General features: G+C 41.9%; 1 protein-coding gene across 1 annotated transcript in view; it reads left to right on the top strand.

Moving 5' to 3' along the window:
• Positions 1-16,631, top strand: part of evi5b (ecotropic viral integration site 5b) — a 111,873-nt gene that overhangs the window by 36,074 nt on the left and 59,168 nt on the right. The window contains exons 3-6 of the mRNA XM_037675041.1: positions 9,822-10,046; positions 10,192-10,266; positions 10,386-10,511; positions 10,612-10,755. Coding sequence (XP_037530969.1) covers positions 9,822-10,046; positions 10,192-10,266; positions 10,386-10,511; positions 10,612-10,755 — 570 coding nt within the window. The remainder of the gene's footprint in view (positions 1-9,821; positions 10,047-10,191; positions 10,267-10,385; positions 10,512-10,611; positions 10,756-16,631) is intronic.

Below are 16,631 nucleotides of genomic sequence, written 5' to 3'. Positions count from 1 at the left end.
TTGGGTTATCACTTTTTAATATATGTGAGTTTTACTTTAAATGTGTTTTTCTGTGCAACCGTCCTTTTATTATCTAAAGCAATTTTTTCTCAATGGATATTAATAAAGAGACCTTAGGACTTTAAAAAAACCTTAAAAAGTTCTAAATTTAACTTGCAGAAATCCACCAATAGATGCTAAGTTTTTTTTTTATCATAATACAAATCTTTTTCCTACATATTATACCATACATGCACAGCTTATTGAGCATAACTCAGATAAAATAAGTTTTGACCTGACTGTGCAGCGTAGGTCTGGCACACTCTCAACAGTTTGCCTAACTGGGAGTCACGCTTGTGATCCTAACTCACTGTGATGGTCTACACCAGTTAGAAAATTTGTGACAGCGATGAGATTCTAAGATTTTCTGCAAACGTTTGACACATACTGGATACTCCCTCATGAATGCCGGTGTGGTTTTTGTGCCGATTTGTGCCACGTGTTTTTAACCTCACACTCTGAACCGTAGCTCTAACTATGAACTGCAGTTTGAGATAATTTGTCAACCTCTGTCCCGGCTGACCCTGCAGTGTTGCCCTTAAACTCATTTCAGTTCTTGACATTTAATGCTATTTTTAGGATGCTTGCTTTTTTGTTGTGGGGGCGGCTGTGGCTGAGTGGTTAGAGCAGTCGTCCTCCAATACAAGAGTTGGGGGTTTGATTCCACTAGCAGTCACATGCTGAAGTGTCCCTGGGCAAGACACTGTCATTGCCTCTGATGTGTGCCCCATCCGTGTATGAATGTGATAAAGCTCTGATTAGTCTCTTTAGAATGATTTGTTCAATTATCTTTGTAGAGATCTAGTAGAGTGCTGTATGTATGGGTAAATGAGGCACAGATTGTAGTGTAAAGAGCTTTGCGTATCTCGATAAGATAGAAGAGCACTATATAAGTACAGTCCATTTACCATTTGTTTTTACAGATATAAGCCCTATACGCACGTGATTAGTTTTACCTAGGGACCACATGCTCTTTGTAATAATTATGGACATTGTCCGTGTTTTTGATCCCGTGTGAATTGGCCATGTCAGTAATTTGTAAAGTAAAAAATTCCCCCACAAATGACCTACTACATTTTGTTGAACTCCGAGGTCCTGTGATAATATTAATCCAATGTGAATAGGCATCTCTGTGATTAACACAATTTTATATTGTGCATTCTTTAGTTTTCTTTGTGCTCATTTGTAAAACCACATCAAAGCCTGAGACCGGCCCGGGACCGTACATTAAACTCATTATATGGACCGGCCCGGTTGTGACAATGCAGCGCGTTAACATCATATCTGGAAGATGTCCGTAAATTTCAGCCAAATCTCAGGCTTTGGTTATCACCTGCGAATGTGCCACATAAAAAGCAGGTGATGGGGAGTAATTTATTTATTACATGTGGTCCCTAGGTAAAAGTAATCCTGTGCGAATAGGGCTGAAGTCTGAGGTCTTAATAATAATTGTTTCTTGCTGTATTCTGTTTTGAATTGCCGTGCGCTTTTGTGTAAATGACAAGTCATAGATGTGGCACAGCTCAGACTTGTAGCTTCCTCTTTTAAGAAAAGCAACTGCAGCAAATTATTGTTTTGATGCTTTTGAGCGTCTAATTGATGTTTCTCTGCCAGCTGCAGCTAGCGAATCTCTCTTTAGGTAGTCTGTGGGGGAAGGTACATGTCTCCAAATGAGATTGAAACACAAGTCCTTGCAGGGGAAGGTTTTTGTTGTTTTGGTCAGTGTGTGAGTAAATGGAGAAGTGCTGCAAAGTGCTTCTAGACATGCATGGTGTTATGTAATTTAACAGAAGAGGTCAACAGATGGCTCAGTAAGGCTGGGATTCATAACTGCTGAGACCTCTGACATTTAATTCTCCTGGGCTTGTAAAGAAACACAGTTTCTGCTGCATGAAGGAAGGAACCTGTATTCATCTCCACTTCAGCAAAGTCTGACTCTGATGTTCTAGTAAGCAGTGGTGTAGGCCAGAAAGCAGCTTTTGTTAGAGTTGAGACCTGAAATGGTGCGTTGTTGTTTCACAGAACAAAGCACAGTTTGTCTTGTCCAAGTCTGCTGAGGAGCGAGGGATCCCCGCTGAACGTCTGTGTGGGTGGATTTCTGTTCCAGATGCTCCCTGTACTACCAACACACACGCACGCACGCACGCACGCACACACACACACACACACACACACACACGATGGTACACTGTCATCACAGCAGGAAAGAATAGTGATTCTGTCAGCAGAGGAAATTGCATAAAAAGCTTAAATCAGCATTAATGCATGGAAACAAATTGCTGTTTGAAGTGACTTATTTATTAAATTATATTTGGTGGAATGGAAAGGAAGATCAGTGACTTAGTGCTAAATGAAGGATGTTTTATTTCTGCTTAGGCCATTGCATTCGAATACACTTTATTTTCTTCACATTTAGAATTGTTGTAATAATGTGAAATTATTATTATTATATAGAAAATTTAGATAAATATAATGTGAAAATAATGTGAACTATTTAAATAAAGCAGGACTAAACAGTGCTTTTATAGAGTGTGTGTTTTTCCTGACTGTGTGTCAGTGAGATTACAAAGTGTCCATCTCAAACAGACTGAATCCTCTGCACTTCAGAGAGAGGCTGTAAAAATAAGTATCGTAGCTGGAGCAAAACATTCTGCACTCCTTTTGCTCTTCAAAGTATCCACCCTCTGCAGGTATTGGATCACTGATTGATCTCTCTTGGGAGATTAATTAGAACATATGTGTCAAAATCGAGGCCCGGGGGCCACATGTGGCCCTCATTGACATCTTGTCTGGCCCACAAGATGATGTGAAACGTAAAATGCTTCTATCTCTTGAATTTGTTTCAATAATCTTTAATTATGATGTCAAAAACACAACAGAGAACATCAAATGAGACCAATCAAACTCTTGCTGAGGAATCTGTGAGCAAGAAAAGATGTTGGGTGTCTGATTTGAGCTAACGTAGTTTCTGAAATTGGTCCTTAGTTTGAGAAAGGTTTTAATTTTGGCCCCCTTTTGTAAGTGAGTTTGACACCCCTGATTTAGAATAACCAGAATCAGCTCTCTGGCTGGAACAAACATTCACATACTTTTTTTATTTCAGTCATGCTTTCAAGGGTTGTAATTGCCAAAAGGTTTCGGATTTTCAAAATAAGATTGGACATGACACAATTGTCTGATCGATGGATGAGCCATGGGTTGTTTATTTAAAATAAGTTATTTTGAATGATTTTGCACCATGTGTGCAGCCCACAAGTGAAGGGGAAGCTCCCTCCTGCAGCTGATCAGCTGATCTCCTTCTCTGCCACACACATTTTTCCTGCTGCAGCTTTGTGAAGGGTTAACCCTTTGCTGTCCAGATGCACCGATCGATTTTTGTCTTCCAACTTAAAATTCAAAGTATGCCACATTGTAAAAATCATCATAATCCCAAAATATACCGGTATTAAAAGTTATTTTAAATTATTTTAGAACTTCTGTGTTCAGTTGTTGAAGTGTAATCGATCAAAAAGTACATTTCTGCTCGGTGCTGCAGAGCTGAAGCTGCGTGGGCCACTGACCTAGGTCTGATTATTAAAGGATGCTCAGCTGTGTCAACGCGCTGGCGCTTTTCATAAGTGGATGATCTTGTGATTTATTTTAAGCAAAATGTTGAGAACTCTGTTCTTTGTTGTAATGTAGCTCCTTATGAACCTGCTGCTGGTCAGTAAGTGGACCGGCTGGTGCCCTGGTTAAAAGAGTGCAAAACGAGTAAATAAGTGTAGTAAAGTAAGGAGCAAGTGTCCCCTTCTTCCTCCATTCACTCATATGCTACATATGGATATATGTAAACTGTCCATTCCTATCATTTGAAGAAACTGCTTTCTAGTTTTTATATTGCTTACAAGTATAGTTTCCACAAACTAACGGCAGGGTGGTCCTTGGGGTGGCTGAAGTTTATCTATGGTGGCCAAGGCCACCATTGGCCACCCCCGGCTCCATTATTGTACCTGGTGCTGGATAAAGTTGCTCCCTCCACTTGGATCTGTCTTTTTATGCCGCCTCAGACAAGTGGAAAAATAAAGTTATTTTATATTCTTCTTGTACAGGTCCTTCTAAAAAAATTAGCATATTGTGATAAAGGTCATTATTTTCCATAATGTAATGATAAAAATGAAACTTTCATATATTTCAGATTCATTGCACACCAACTGAAATATTTCAGGTCTTTAATTGTTTTAATACTGATGATTATGGCATACAGCTCATGAAAACCCAAAATGCCTGTCCCAAAAAATGAGCATATCATGAAAAGGTTCTCTAAACAAGCTATTAACCTAACCATCTGAATCAACGACGTAACTCTAAACACCTGCAAAAGATTCCTGAGGCTTTTAAAAACTCCCAGCCTTGTTCATTACTCAAAACAACAATCATGGGTAAGACTGCCGACCTGACTGCTGTCCAGAAGGCCATCATTGACACCCTCAAGCAAGAGGGTAAGACACAGAAAGAAATTGCTGAACGAATAGGCTGTTCCCAGAGTGCTGTATCAAGGCACCTCAGTGGGAAGTCTGTGGGACGGGAAAAGTGTGGCAGAAAACGCTGCACAACGAGAAGAGGTGACCGGACCCTGAGGAGGATTGTGGAGAAGGGCCGATTCCAGACCTTGGGGGACCTGCGGAAGCAGTGGACTGAGTCTGGAGTAGAAACATCCAGAGCCACCGTGCACAGGCGTGTGCAGGAAATGGGCTACAGGTGCCGCATTCCCCAGGTCAAGCCACTTTTGAACCAGAAACAGCGGCAGAAGCGCCTGAACTGGGCTACAGAGAAGCAGCACTGGACTGTTGCTCAGTGGTCCAAAGTACTTTTTTCAGATGAAAGCAAATTTTGCATGTCATTCGGAAATCAAGGTGCCAGAGTCTGGAGGAAGACTGGGGAGAAGGAAATGCCAAAATGCCAGAAGTCCAGTGTGAAGCACCCACAGTCAGTGATGGTCTGGGGTGCCATGTCAGCTGCTGGTGTTGGTCCACTGTGTTATATCAAGGGCAGGGTCAATGCAGCTAGCTATCAGGAGATTTTGGAGCACTTCATGCTTCCATCTGCTGAAAAGCTTTATGGAGATGAAGATTTCATTTTTCAGCACGACCTGGCACCTGCTCCCAGTGCCAAAACCACTGGTAAATGGTTTACTGACCATGGTATTACTGTGCTCAATTGGCCTGCCAACTCTCCTGACCCGAACCCCATAGAGAACCTGTGGGATATTGTGAAAACAATTAAAGACCTGAAATATTTCAGTTGGTGTGCAATGAATCTGAAATATATGAAAGTTTCATTTTTATCATTACATTATGGAAAATAATGACCTTTATCACAATATGATAATTTTTTGAGAAGGACCTGTACATGTTTGTGCACGGAGGAGAATTGGCAGAGACACAGGCAGCTCTTCGTGGCTGTGCTGTCCGAGAGGGAGTAACCTCAGCCGGGCAGCATGAGGACACGTTCCTTCACCGACAGAAATGAAGGCTGTCTTTTGTTGTGAAAACGTTGCAAATTGGCACTTTTCTTCAATGACCATCTTCTTCTTCATCAACTGAAAATTAAACGTCCGTCTCTGCCAACTGTGCTGTTGCTGTTAGGGCATTAACAGAGTACTCGAGTAATCTACACATAGATTGCTAGGACATCTATCGAGGTTAAAATTTTAACATCGAGTATCCAGTGACGTCATATTATGTGACCACCGTATGACCGTAGGGGGCGGTGTTGCACTGTTGCAGGTCACAGAGTATGGTGTAACACCGGGTCCTATCCACAGAACCAGTTTCGGTTTAAGTTTCGTTTTTGACATGCTGCATGTTTCTTCACGTTTGCAGCTTAATAATAATAATAACTAATAGTTTAGTTTTTCCTGTGACTTATTTGCAGTATGATAAATGGTAGGAGCATAATATACGCTCCCAATGTTTTGTTGGTCTTTTTTTTGTTGTTGTAAATAATGACCTTTTTTGCAATTTTATTAATTTATTTATTTTTGTATCTTGAGATCTATGACGTCATCAAATACTCGAGTTCTACTCGGGTTTTATTATGTTAATGTCGAGTTTAAAAATGATATACTCGTTCAACCCCAGTTGCTGTGCAGTGTACTACAGTGGTTTGCAGCTCCTCGGCTGATGTTTCTCTCAGGTATAACTAGAACTGGGCCATATCATATCATTCACGATAATACCAGTAAAAAAAGCTTGCCTGGGAAAATACATTTTATCATATTCTAATTTCATGACGTAAATACGTCAGTGTTTCCCCCTACCATTATGCAAGCGGGGTCGCCCCCCACCGTTAACAGAACTGAGCGTGCTGAATTACTGAACTGAACTGCCCCTCCAAATCCACCTGTCGGTACTGGCGTAACGCCATTTAGCTGCACACAATACTGGCTAGCTAAAAAGCTAAAAACAAACACACGCAGCTCAGCTGAGTCTCTTGAGGTCACGGTCCATGGAGCAAGAACAGAGTCAGGTGATCAGAGACGGAGCATCAGAGAATCATTCCTGCAGGAACAGATGAAACTCCACCAGCTTCAGGGTCAGATGATCACCTTGTTGCAAGTTCTGGAAGCTACAGCTCATTTAAAGGAAACATATATTTTGTTCTATGTTACATTTATGATCAACAGATCTTAAGCTTCATTTTATTTAGTCATTTTGGGAAACTTTTTTTAAAATTACTTTATTTTACCAGGAAGAAATCCATTGAGATCATCAATCTCTTTTACAAGGATGTTCTGGAAAACTGCACCTGCACTTTAGTTTTAAGGTGGATTTTTATTGATCTATATTTTGTGCAGACTTTTTCAATCTAAATAACAGAAGGATCATTTTAATTTTTAATTTTTATACTTTGAGACTGAATACTTTACTAAATAAAGTAATTTTGGTAAAACTAACCCTTGATGTTTTTTTAGTTTTTATATAAACTGCAAAGCAGCATGTTAAGTTAATTTTGTCAAATGAATAACTATGATTTCTGTTTTTTTTTTTTATTCTTTTGTTATATCACAACATTTATCGTTATTGTCAGAATGCTCTGAAATATTACAACATTATATTTGAGCCATATCGCCTACCTGCGGGTTAGTATTGGCCGATACCGATCTAATACAGAAAAATAGTGCTGAATTAACAAAAATGACTGTCATGTCATCTGGACTCATTTCTGAAACGGGTACAGATGACATGATTTAGCCATTTTTGTTGTCTACCTGGATGATGGAGCTTACAAACCCAGTGCTGAATTAACTTAAAACGTTTGTTTTTTTTAAACGCAGACATGAATGTACTGAATTACAAATTTATTGAAAACTCTGCACCATAACAGCTTAATCACACCAAGAGCTTCACAAGCTTGTTCAAACATGTAAAAACAACACAACTTAAATTTGTTCAGTCAGTACACTAGCGCGTGACATCACTCAGAGCACAAAGCAAAGAATTAGAGTGAATACAGTGCCTTGCGAAAGTATTCAGCCCCCTTGAACTTTTCAACCTTTTTCCACATTTCAGGCATCAAACATAAAGATATAAAATTTTAATTGTGAAGAATCAACAACAAGTGGGACACAATTGTGACGTGGAATGAAATTTATTGGATGTGTCAAACTTTTTTAACAAATAAAAAATTGAAAAGTGGGGTGTGCAATATTATTGGGCCCCTTTACTTTCAGTGCAGCAAACTCACTCCAGAAGTTCAGTGAGGATCTATGAATGATCCAATGGTGTCCCAAATGACTGATGATGATAAATAGAATCCACCTGTGTGTAATCAAGTCTCCGTATAAATGCACCTGCTCTGTGATAGTCTCAGGGTTCTGTTCAAAGCGCAGAGAGCATCATGAAGACCAAGGAACACACCAGGCAGGTCCGAGATACTGTTGTGGAGAAGTTTAAAGCAGGATTTGGATACAAAAAGATTTCCCAAGCTTTAAACATCCCAAGGAGCACTGTGCAAGCAATCATATTGAAATGGAAGGAGTATGAGACCACTGCAAATCTACCAAGACCCGGCCGTCCCTCTAAACTTTCATCTGGAACAAGGAGAAGACTGATCAGAGATGCAGCCAAGAGTCCCATGATCACTCTGGATGAACTGCAGAGATCTACAGATGAGGTGGGAGAGTCTGTCCATAGGACAACAATCAGTGGTACACTGCACAAATCTGGCCTTTATGGAAGAGTGGCAAGAAGAAAGACATTTCTCAAAGATATCCATAAAAAGTGTTGTTTAAAGTTTGTCACAAGCACCTGGGAGACACCAAACATGTGGAAGAAGGTGCTCTGGTCACATGAAACCAAAATCAAACTGTTTGGCCACAATGCAAAACGATATGTTTGGCGTAAAAGCAACACAGCTCATCACCCTGAACACACCATCCCCACTGTCAAACATGGTGGCGGCAGCATCATGGTTTGGGCCTGCTTTTCTTCAGCAGGGACAAGGAAGATGGTCAGAATTGATGGAAAGATGGATGGGGCCAAATACAGGACCATTCTGGAAGAAAACCAGTTTGAGTCTGCAAGAGACCTGAGACTGGGACGGAGATTTATCTTCCAACAAGACAATGATCCAAAACATAAAGACACATCTACAATGGAATGGTTCACAAATAAACGTATCCAGGTGTTGGAATGGCCAAGTCAAAGTCCAGACCTGAATCCAATCGAGGATCTGTGAAAGAGCTGAAGACTGCTGTTCACAAACGCTCTCCATCCAACCTCACTGAGCTCCAGCTGTTTTACAGGAAGAATGGGCAAAACTTCAGTGTCTCCATGTTCAAAACTGATGGAGACATACCCCAAGAGACTTGCAGCTGGAACTGCAGCAAGAGGCGGAGCTACAAAGTATTAACGCAAGGGGGCCCAATAATATTGCACGCCCCACTTTTCAGTTTTTTATTTGTTAAAAAAGTTTGACACATCCAATAAATTTCATTCCACTTCATGATTGTGTCCCACTTGTTGTTGATTCTTCACAAAAAAATAAAATTTTATGTCTTTATGTTTGAAGCCTGAAATGTGGCAAAAGGTTGAAAAGTTCAAGGGGGCCGAATACTTTCGCAAGGCACTGTAGATCTGCCCTGTCATGGATCGGTCACATTGTCACCGATACCCGATCCAGAATTTTTTTTTCTATATTGGTACCGATACCGATATTGTTATCAGATCTGTGCATCTCTAGGTATAACATGAAAAAGAACATTGTACCACCATGTAAGCCGGTCAAAGCAGATGGGCGCTTGTCCTGAGCTTGGTTCTGCTGGAAGTTTCTTCCTTTTAAAAGGGAGTTTTTCTTTCCACTGTTGCCACTGTGCTTGTTCAGGATGGGAGACTGCAACAAAATGAAAATTCAATGAGTCTGCTGGCTTCCTTAGAGAAATTTACTAAATGGCTTTTTATATATATGTGAATGTTTCTTTAAAGTGCCCTGAGATAACTTTGTGGTGAACTGGTGCTATATAAATAAACTGAATTGAATTTAATGTAAGTACAAACTGGGGTCTTCTGTCTTGTGAAGTAGCACAACCTGCATCAACCATTTCCTTCATGTTACCAATGGCTGCTCATGTCCAGCACATAAAACTGCTTTTTTCCTCTTAAGTATTAAATGTATTACAGTTCAAAGACCCATTAAAATGTTAATCTGACTTTGAACAGTAAGAAATTTAAAGTGCAGACTTTGTCGAATAGCATCACCACATACCTCACCCACTTGCTGGTATCTGTGATGTTTTTCTACAGGAACTGGTGAGAAAAGGCATTCCTCACCACTTTCGGGCCATTGTGTGGCAGCTTCTGTGTAACGCCCAAAGCATGCCTATCAAAGACCAGTACTCAGAACTCCTGAAGATGACATCGCCGTGCGAGAAGCTGATACGTAGGGATATTGCTCGCACGTATCCTGAACATGAGTTCTTCAAGGAGAAGGACAGTTTGGGTCAGGAAGTGCTCTTTAATGTCATGAAGGTACGACTCCTTCTTTCTAAGAAACTTGTTGATATGTAACGGACGGATATTTATACAGACGACACAAACTGATTTGAAGCAATAGTTTGCAGTTAAGGTTCTGCAGTGGAACTTTAGACTTGTGTCAATCTAATCTTTCCTTTAGGCTTACTCTCTGGTGGATCGTGAGGTGGGCTACTGTCAGGGGAGTGCCTTCATCGTGGGTTTGCTGCTCATGCAGGTAACACCTTATTCACCACAAATGTTGCAAAAACTCTGATCCGCCTGCTCCTTGCAAACTGGGTTTAATGTGTAACTGAGTATCCCTCAGATTTTTATACATCTGTGTTATTTTTCCAGATGCCAGAAGAGGAGGCGTTCTGCGTGTTTGTGAAGTTGATGCAAGACTATAAGTTACGAGAGCTCTTCAAACCCAGTATGGCAGAACTGGGTCTTTGCATGTACCAGTTTGAATGCATGATCCAGGTAGACTCAGCACACTAAGTATCCAACAAATGCTTTGTCAAAACCTTAGTGTTGTGAGTGTTGTGATGATGTGAACCCGCGTGAGTTTCTTCCCTCGCAGGAGCATCTCCCTGAGCTACATATGCATTTCCAGGCCCAGAGCTTTCATACCTCCATGTATGCCTCCTCCTGGTTCCTCACCATCTTCCTCACCTCCTTTCCTTTGTCTGTCGCCACAAGGATCTTCGATATATTTATGTGTGAGGTCAGTGAAAAGGTTAATTTATCCTTTAAAAACTAATCAACATCACCATCATGAATCAAATATCACACAATTGTTATACAAAAGTTTTATGGAATGTTTATATGTACTAACTATAAAATGTAATGCACTTGTTGAGTTTGTCACTATTTTTATTTCACAAACTGAAGAATGATTGCTTTACTCTTTCTTGAAACACAGATGACAGATATAATGGCTGAAAATATTTGAGTTTGTCCACCCCCAAGTATCTAAGAAAACAGCTAGTGGAGTAGGGCTTGTTTATTTAGCGCAGCTGCTAGCAACCATGAAGCTAAGCTAATCAGATCCACCTATACGTATAGTCCCACAGAAGGTTTACAAGTGGTTCACTGGTCATGAAAACAGTCTTCCTCACGTGCGTTCACATGTTCTATCCTCCACTATTCACCATAAAATTTTCAAGTGTGTTACAAAAATATAAATTAAACAAAGAAGCACCCTTCCCTGTTTATTGTTTAATCAGTCACGTTGGTGAAGGTCTGGTTAGTATTGACCGCAGCTGAGATTATTTTTCTGTGCAGAGAAGTAAAGATTTCAGACAAACGATGCATTTCATTGAGGACGACAAAGATATTGTTACTAACACTGATATATTTTACCTCTACATTAGATTTCTATCTGATAGATTCCAGTTTGTAAATATAAATAATGCATCTTCTTCCATCTTCCTTGACTGATGAAGCCTTCTGGATCAAAGGCTAAAAGTTTCAGCACAATAAAAAGAACTGTCCAGATGACCTGACTGAAAAATGTTGGATTGTATACCTGGATTATTGAGCATGGACTTTGTTGTTTTCAACCAGTTTGACACCACTGTCAACAAGGAAGAGGGCCGGCAATGGAGGAGGGGGCATGCAAAGAGACCATCTTAGCACCAACATAACTGGTTTGTTCCACTTTGGAGTAAGCTGTTGGGGGAAGAATCAGTTTTGTTGTGTGTTTCCTTGACTGATGAAGCCTTCTGGATCGAAGGCGAAATGTTTCAGCACACAAAAAAAGAAACTGTCCAGATGACCTGACTGAAAAATGTTGGAATGCATCTTCTTCATACACCAAAGTTAGTTATGGAGTTCCTCAGCGCTCAGTGATTGTATCAGTACTCTACTTTATATATAGAAAGAGCTATTCTATAGAAAGAGCTTGCTGCTGATATTAAGAGTGCCAAGGCTCCATATGCACAGAGGATCGAGGGTCAGTTCACCTCACAAGACCCACGGAGCATGTGGAGGGGCATTAAGTGTATAACAGGTTATAAAGGCTGAAGTGAACAATGCCCTAGAGAACCATCACTGCCTGATGCCCTCAACAAGTTCTACGCACATGAACAGACCACCCAGCACCAGACTCACCTCACCACTGGAAGAAGAGCTTCTCAGCGTGACCTCAGCCGAAGTAAGGAGTACTTTCAGGAGGATTAATCCTCACAAAGCAACTGGCCCAGACAACATCCCCGGGAAGGTGCTGAAAGAATGTGCCGATCAGCTCTGCGAGGTGCTGGCCAACATCTTTAACTCCTCACTTACCCTGGAGACAGTTCCCACCTGCCTGAAGAACGCCACCATCATCCCAGTCCCAAAGAGCTGTACAGTGACTGGTCTGAATGACTATCGGCCAGTGGCCCTCACCCCGATACGCGCTGAATGCTTCGAAAAACTTGTCACGACCCACATCAGACAACCATCAACATCAAGGAGGACCCTCACCAGTATGCATACTGCAAGAATCGATCAACAGAGGATGCCATCTCCTCTGTGGTCCACACTGCGCTCAACCACCTGGAGCAGAAAGACTCTTACGTCTGTATGCTCTTTGTGGACTTCATATCTGCCTTCAATACCATGATCCCCCAAACACTGATGGACAAACTATCCACACTAGGACTAAGCTAAGTTAAGCCCCCCCCCCCCCCAATTTGCAACTGGGTCCTAGACTTCTTAACAAACAGACCACAGTCCGTGAGAATCCACAACTTCCCCTCCACCATAACCCTCAGCACTGGCTCCCCCCAGGGATGTGTGTTGAGCCCACTCCTGTTTACTCTGCTCACATATGACTGTGCACCTACCCATCCAGGCTGTCATATTGTAAAGTTTGCAGATGATACAGCGGTGGTGGGATGCATCACAAACAATGATGAGTCCAGCTACAGGCAAGAGGTGGAACACCTGGAGAGCTGGTGCAGGAAGAACGACGACTCATCATTGTGAAGAAGACAAAAGAGATGGACGTGGACTTCAGAAGAACAAACACACCTACCACCCTCACCCCCCGCCCCACAAACTTAGGAGGATCTGCAGTGGAAGTGGTCTACAGCTACAAGTATTTGGGTGCGCACCTGAATGACAACCTCAGCTGGAGCAACAACACCGCCAGCCTGATCAAGAAAGCTCATCAGAGACTCTACTTCCTCAGACGGCTGAGACGAGCTGGTCTGGGAAGCTCAGTCCTCACCTCCTTCTACAGGTGTGCAGTGGAGAGCATCCTGTGCTCCAGCATCAACGTGTGGCATGGAGGCTGCACAGCTGCAGAAAGAAAAGCTTTACAGAGAGTGGTGAAGGCTGCACAGAAGATGTTGGAGTCAGCCTCCCCACCATCACAGACATCTACACCTCTAGATGCAGGAAGAGGGCCACCTGCATCATGAAGGACCCCACTCACCCAGCACACAAACTTTTTGCCCCACTCCCCTCAGGAAAGAGGTTGAGGAGCATTAAATGTAGAACCACTAGACTGAGGAACAGCTTCTACCCTGAGGGTGTTAGACTTATGAATCTTTAACCAGAAGAATCACTGTGAAAAATCACATCATGTTGCTGCTGATCTGTTTCATGTTGCTGCTGATCTGTTTCATGTTGCTGCTGATCTGTTTCATGTTGCTGTGTTCATTTGTGCTCATCTGCTCACACAGACTCATGTTCGTCCTGCTGTTCGACATATTGTTTTTATACTACTAGTGCTTAGCATATTTTTAGGTTCTTTTTAGTTTAGTTTGTAGTTGAGCATGGACTTTATTTTTAGTTTACATTGTCTTAGTTCATACCTTAGATATTATTACTGTTTTTCTTTTTCATTTGAATACTTTGTTGGATATAACTGGGACCCTGTGTACACAATTTCATTCCTCCGCATGTACCACATGTGGTGCAAATGACAAAAAAGAAACTTGAATCTTGAATGCGCTTCCATTTGGTAAAGTTATTAAACAGCATACATTTTCATTGTTATGCCGATGATACACAATTATATTTGTCCATGAAACTCAATTAATCTAATTAGTCAAGTCAAGTCATATTTATTTATAGAGCACAACTTAAAACAGATGGACTGTTATCAAAGTGCTTAACACTAAGGGTAACACTGAGAAATAAAAAGCAGTAAGAATATACCTTGAAAAATTAAAACAACAGCATTAAAATGAAGACATGGAACAAGATATACTAAATCAACTCACACAGTATGAAACGCCAGAGAGAACAGATATGTTTTTAGCAGGGATTTGAACACAGGAAGGGAGGTGGCATGCCTAATGTTGGGGGGTAGGTTGTTCCACAGTTTGGGGCCCATGACTGAAAACGCCCGATCTCCTCGGAGCTTCAGTCTTGTTTTTGGAACAACCAAAAGCAGCTGATCGGATGATTTCAGAGCCCGAGAGGGAACATATGGTTCCAGTAGCTCAGAGAGGTAGATGGGTGTGAGGCCATTTAGGCACTTATAGGTCAGGAGGAGAATTTTGAAATCAATCCTAGTTCTCACAGGAAGCCAGTGTAGGGAGGACAGAACTAAAGTGATGTTCTCATACCTCGGTGTACCGGTTAAGAGCCGAGCTGCAGCATTCTGGACGAGCTGTAGCCGTGAGATAGAGGCCTGGCTGACCCCAGCATACAGTGAATTACAATAGTCCAGGCGGGTTGTGATGAATGCATGGACTAGTGTCTCAAGGTCGAGTCTAGACAGCACTGGCTTGAGCTTAGCTACCTGCCGCAGTTGGAAGAAGCTTCTCTGCAGAACTGAACTGATCTGTTTGTCGAACTTAAAATCCGAGTCAAAAACCACTCCAAGGTTTTTAACAGAGTGCTTCAGATAAGGCTGAAGGGAGTCCAGGTTCACAGGATAAGAGGCGGCAGCTGAGCTAGGGCTAAAGACAATGACTTCAGTCTTCTGGTCGTTAAAACTTAGAAAATTTGAAGCCATCCATGTCTTAATGTCGTCCAGACATTTGAGGAGAGGGTGGACGGAACAAGCTCTGGCTGGTTTCAGTGGCAGGTAGATCTGACAGTCATCGGTGTAGCAATGGAATGGAATACCATGTTTTCTTAGGATCGACCCCAGTGGAAGCAGATAGAGTGAAAATAGAAGGGGTCCGAGAATCGAGCCCTGCGGGACACCGCAGGAAAGAGGCATTGAAGTTGATAGATTTTTACCCACCTTCACACAAAAACTCCTGTCAGAGAGGTATGAGCGGAACCTGTCTAATGCAGCACCTGTAATCCCAACCCAGTGTTCAAGCCGAGAGATGAGGATACTGTGGTCAACAGTATCGAAAGCGGCAGTAAGATCGAGGAGTACAAGAGCCACAAAATGGCCAGAATCATTTGCTGTTAAAATGTCATTACAAACCCTAACCAAAGCTGTTTTGGTGCTGTGGAGCTGCTTGAAACCAGACTGAAAGACCTCAAAGATTTTGTTCTCAGTTAAAAACTGATTTAACTGAGTAAAAACTACTTTTTCCAGGATTTTGGACAGAAAGGGGAGTTTTGAGATTGGCCTGTAATTTGAGCAGGCTGAAGGGTCAAGACCAGGTTTCTTAATTAACGGTGTGACTACTGCATGTTTGAATGCCTCTGGGACCACGCTTGTAGCAATACTACTGTTTAGTATAGTTAGAACAGCAGGCCCAATCGCTGGTAGAACCTGTTTGAACAATGTTGCTGGGATGGGGTCCAATGGTGATCCTGATGGCTTTATGTGACCAGCAACTTGATTTAACAATGGGAGTGTGATTGGTTTGAATTGCCTGAAAGTAGCAGAACACGAAACAAAAGCTGATGGGTCGACTAAGGAGCGGGGGATGGAGGCCCTGATCAACTCCACTTTGTTAACAAAGAATTTAGTGAAGTCATTGCAGGTGTCAACAGAGGCCTCCATACATGAATACGAAGGGACTAAAGGGACATTTAGAATGGAATTTACTGTTCTGAATAGGGCGCGGGGGTTGTGTCTATTTGAGTTGATGAGTTGGGAGAAATATTTGTTTTTTTCAGATTTGACAGTGTTCTGGTAATTTTTTTAACAGGTTTTGAGCAAAATGAAAGAAACCTGGAGTTGGTCCTTTTTCCACCTGCGCTCAGCTCTCCTGCACAGGCGTCTCGCTGCCCTGGTGGTCTCATTCATCCATGGGTACTGGGCTCTCCTTGGTTTCCTGACTTTTAGTGGGGCCACCAGATCCAAGATCTTAGTGCAGGTCACATTGTGGTTACTAAGCAGCTCTTGAGCACCGACACAGGCAGAGGTTGCAGGTGTTGTAGCAGCAGTGGTAATAAAGGCAGAGGAAAAATGAGCAGCAGTTGAAGGGTTAAATATATGACAGGTCCTGGGTGGAGCAGGAGATTTAGAAACATGAGCAAGAGGTATTACAAATGAGATTGGTTTGTGATCAGACATGACAGCATCCCCAATTTCCAGATTTAACACAGAGACACCACAAGACAGAACAATATCAAGAGTGTGACCCTGATGGTGTGTGGGGCCGACAACATTTTGCACCAGGTTTAAAGAGTGGATCAGATTTAGAAAGTCCTGAACCAAAGGCTTTTCAGGGCAACAGACGTGCACATTGA

Source organism: Nematolebias whitei, chromosome 3, assembly GCF_014905685.2.
Source record: "Nematolebias whitei isolate Nwh7 chromosome 3, NemWhi1, whole genome shotgun sequence".
NCBI lineage: Eukaryota > Metazoa > Chordata > Actinopteri > Cyprinodontiformes > Rivulidae > Nematolebias > Nematolebias whitei.
Note: the sequence above shows the minus strand (reverse complement) of the source record. Positions and strands in the feature narration are given on the sequence as shown.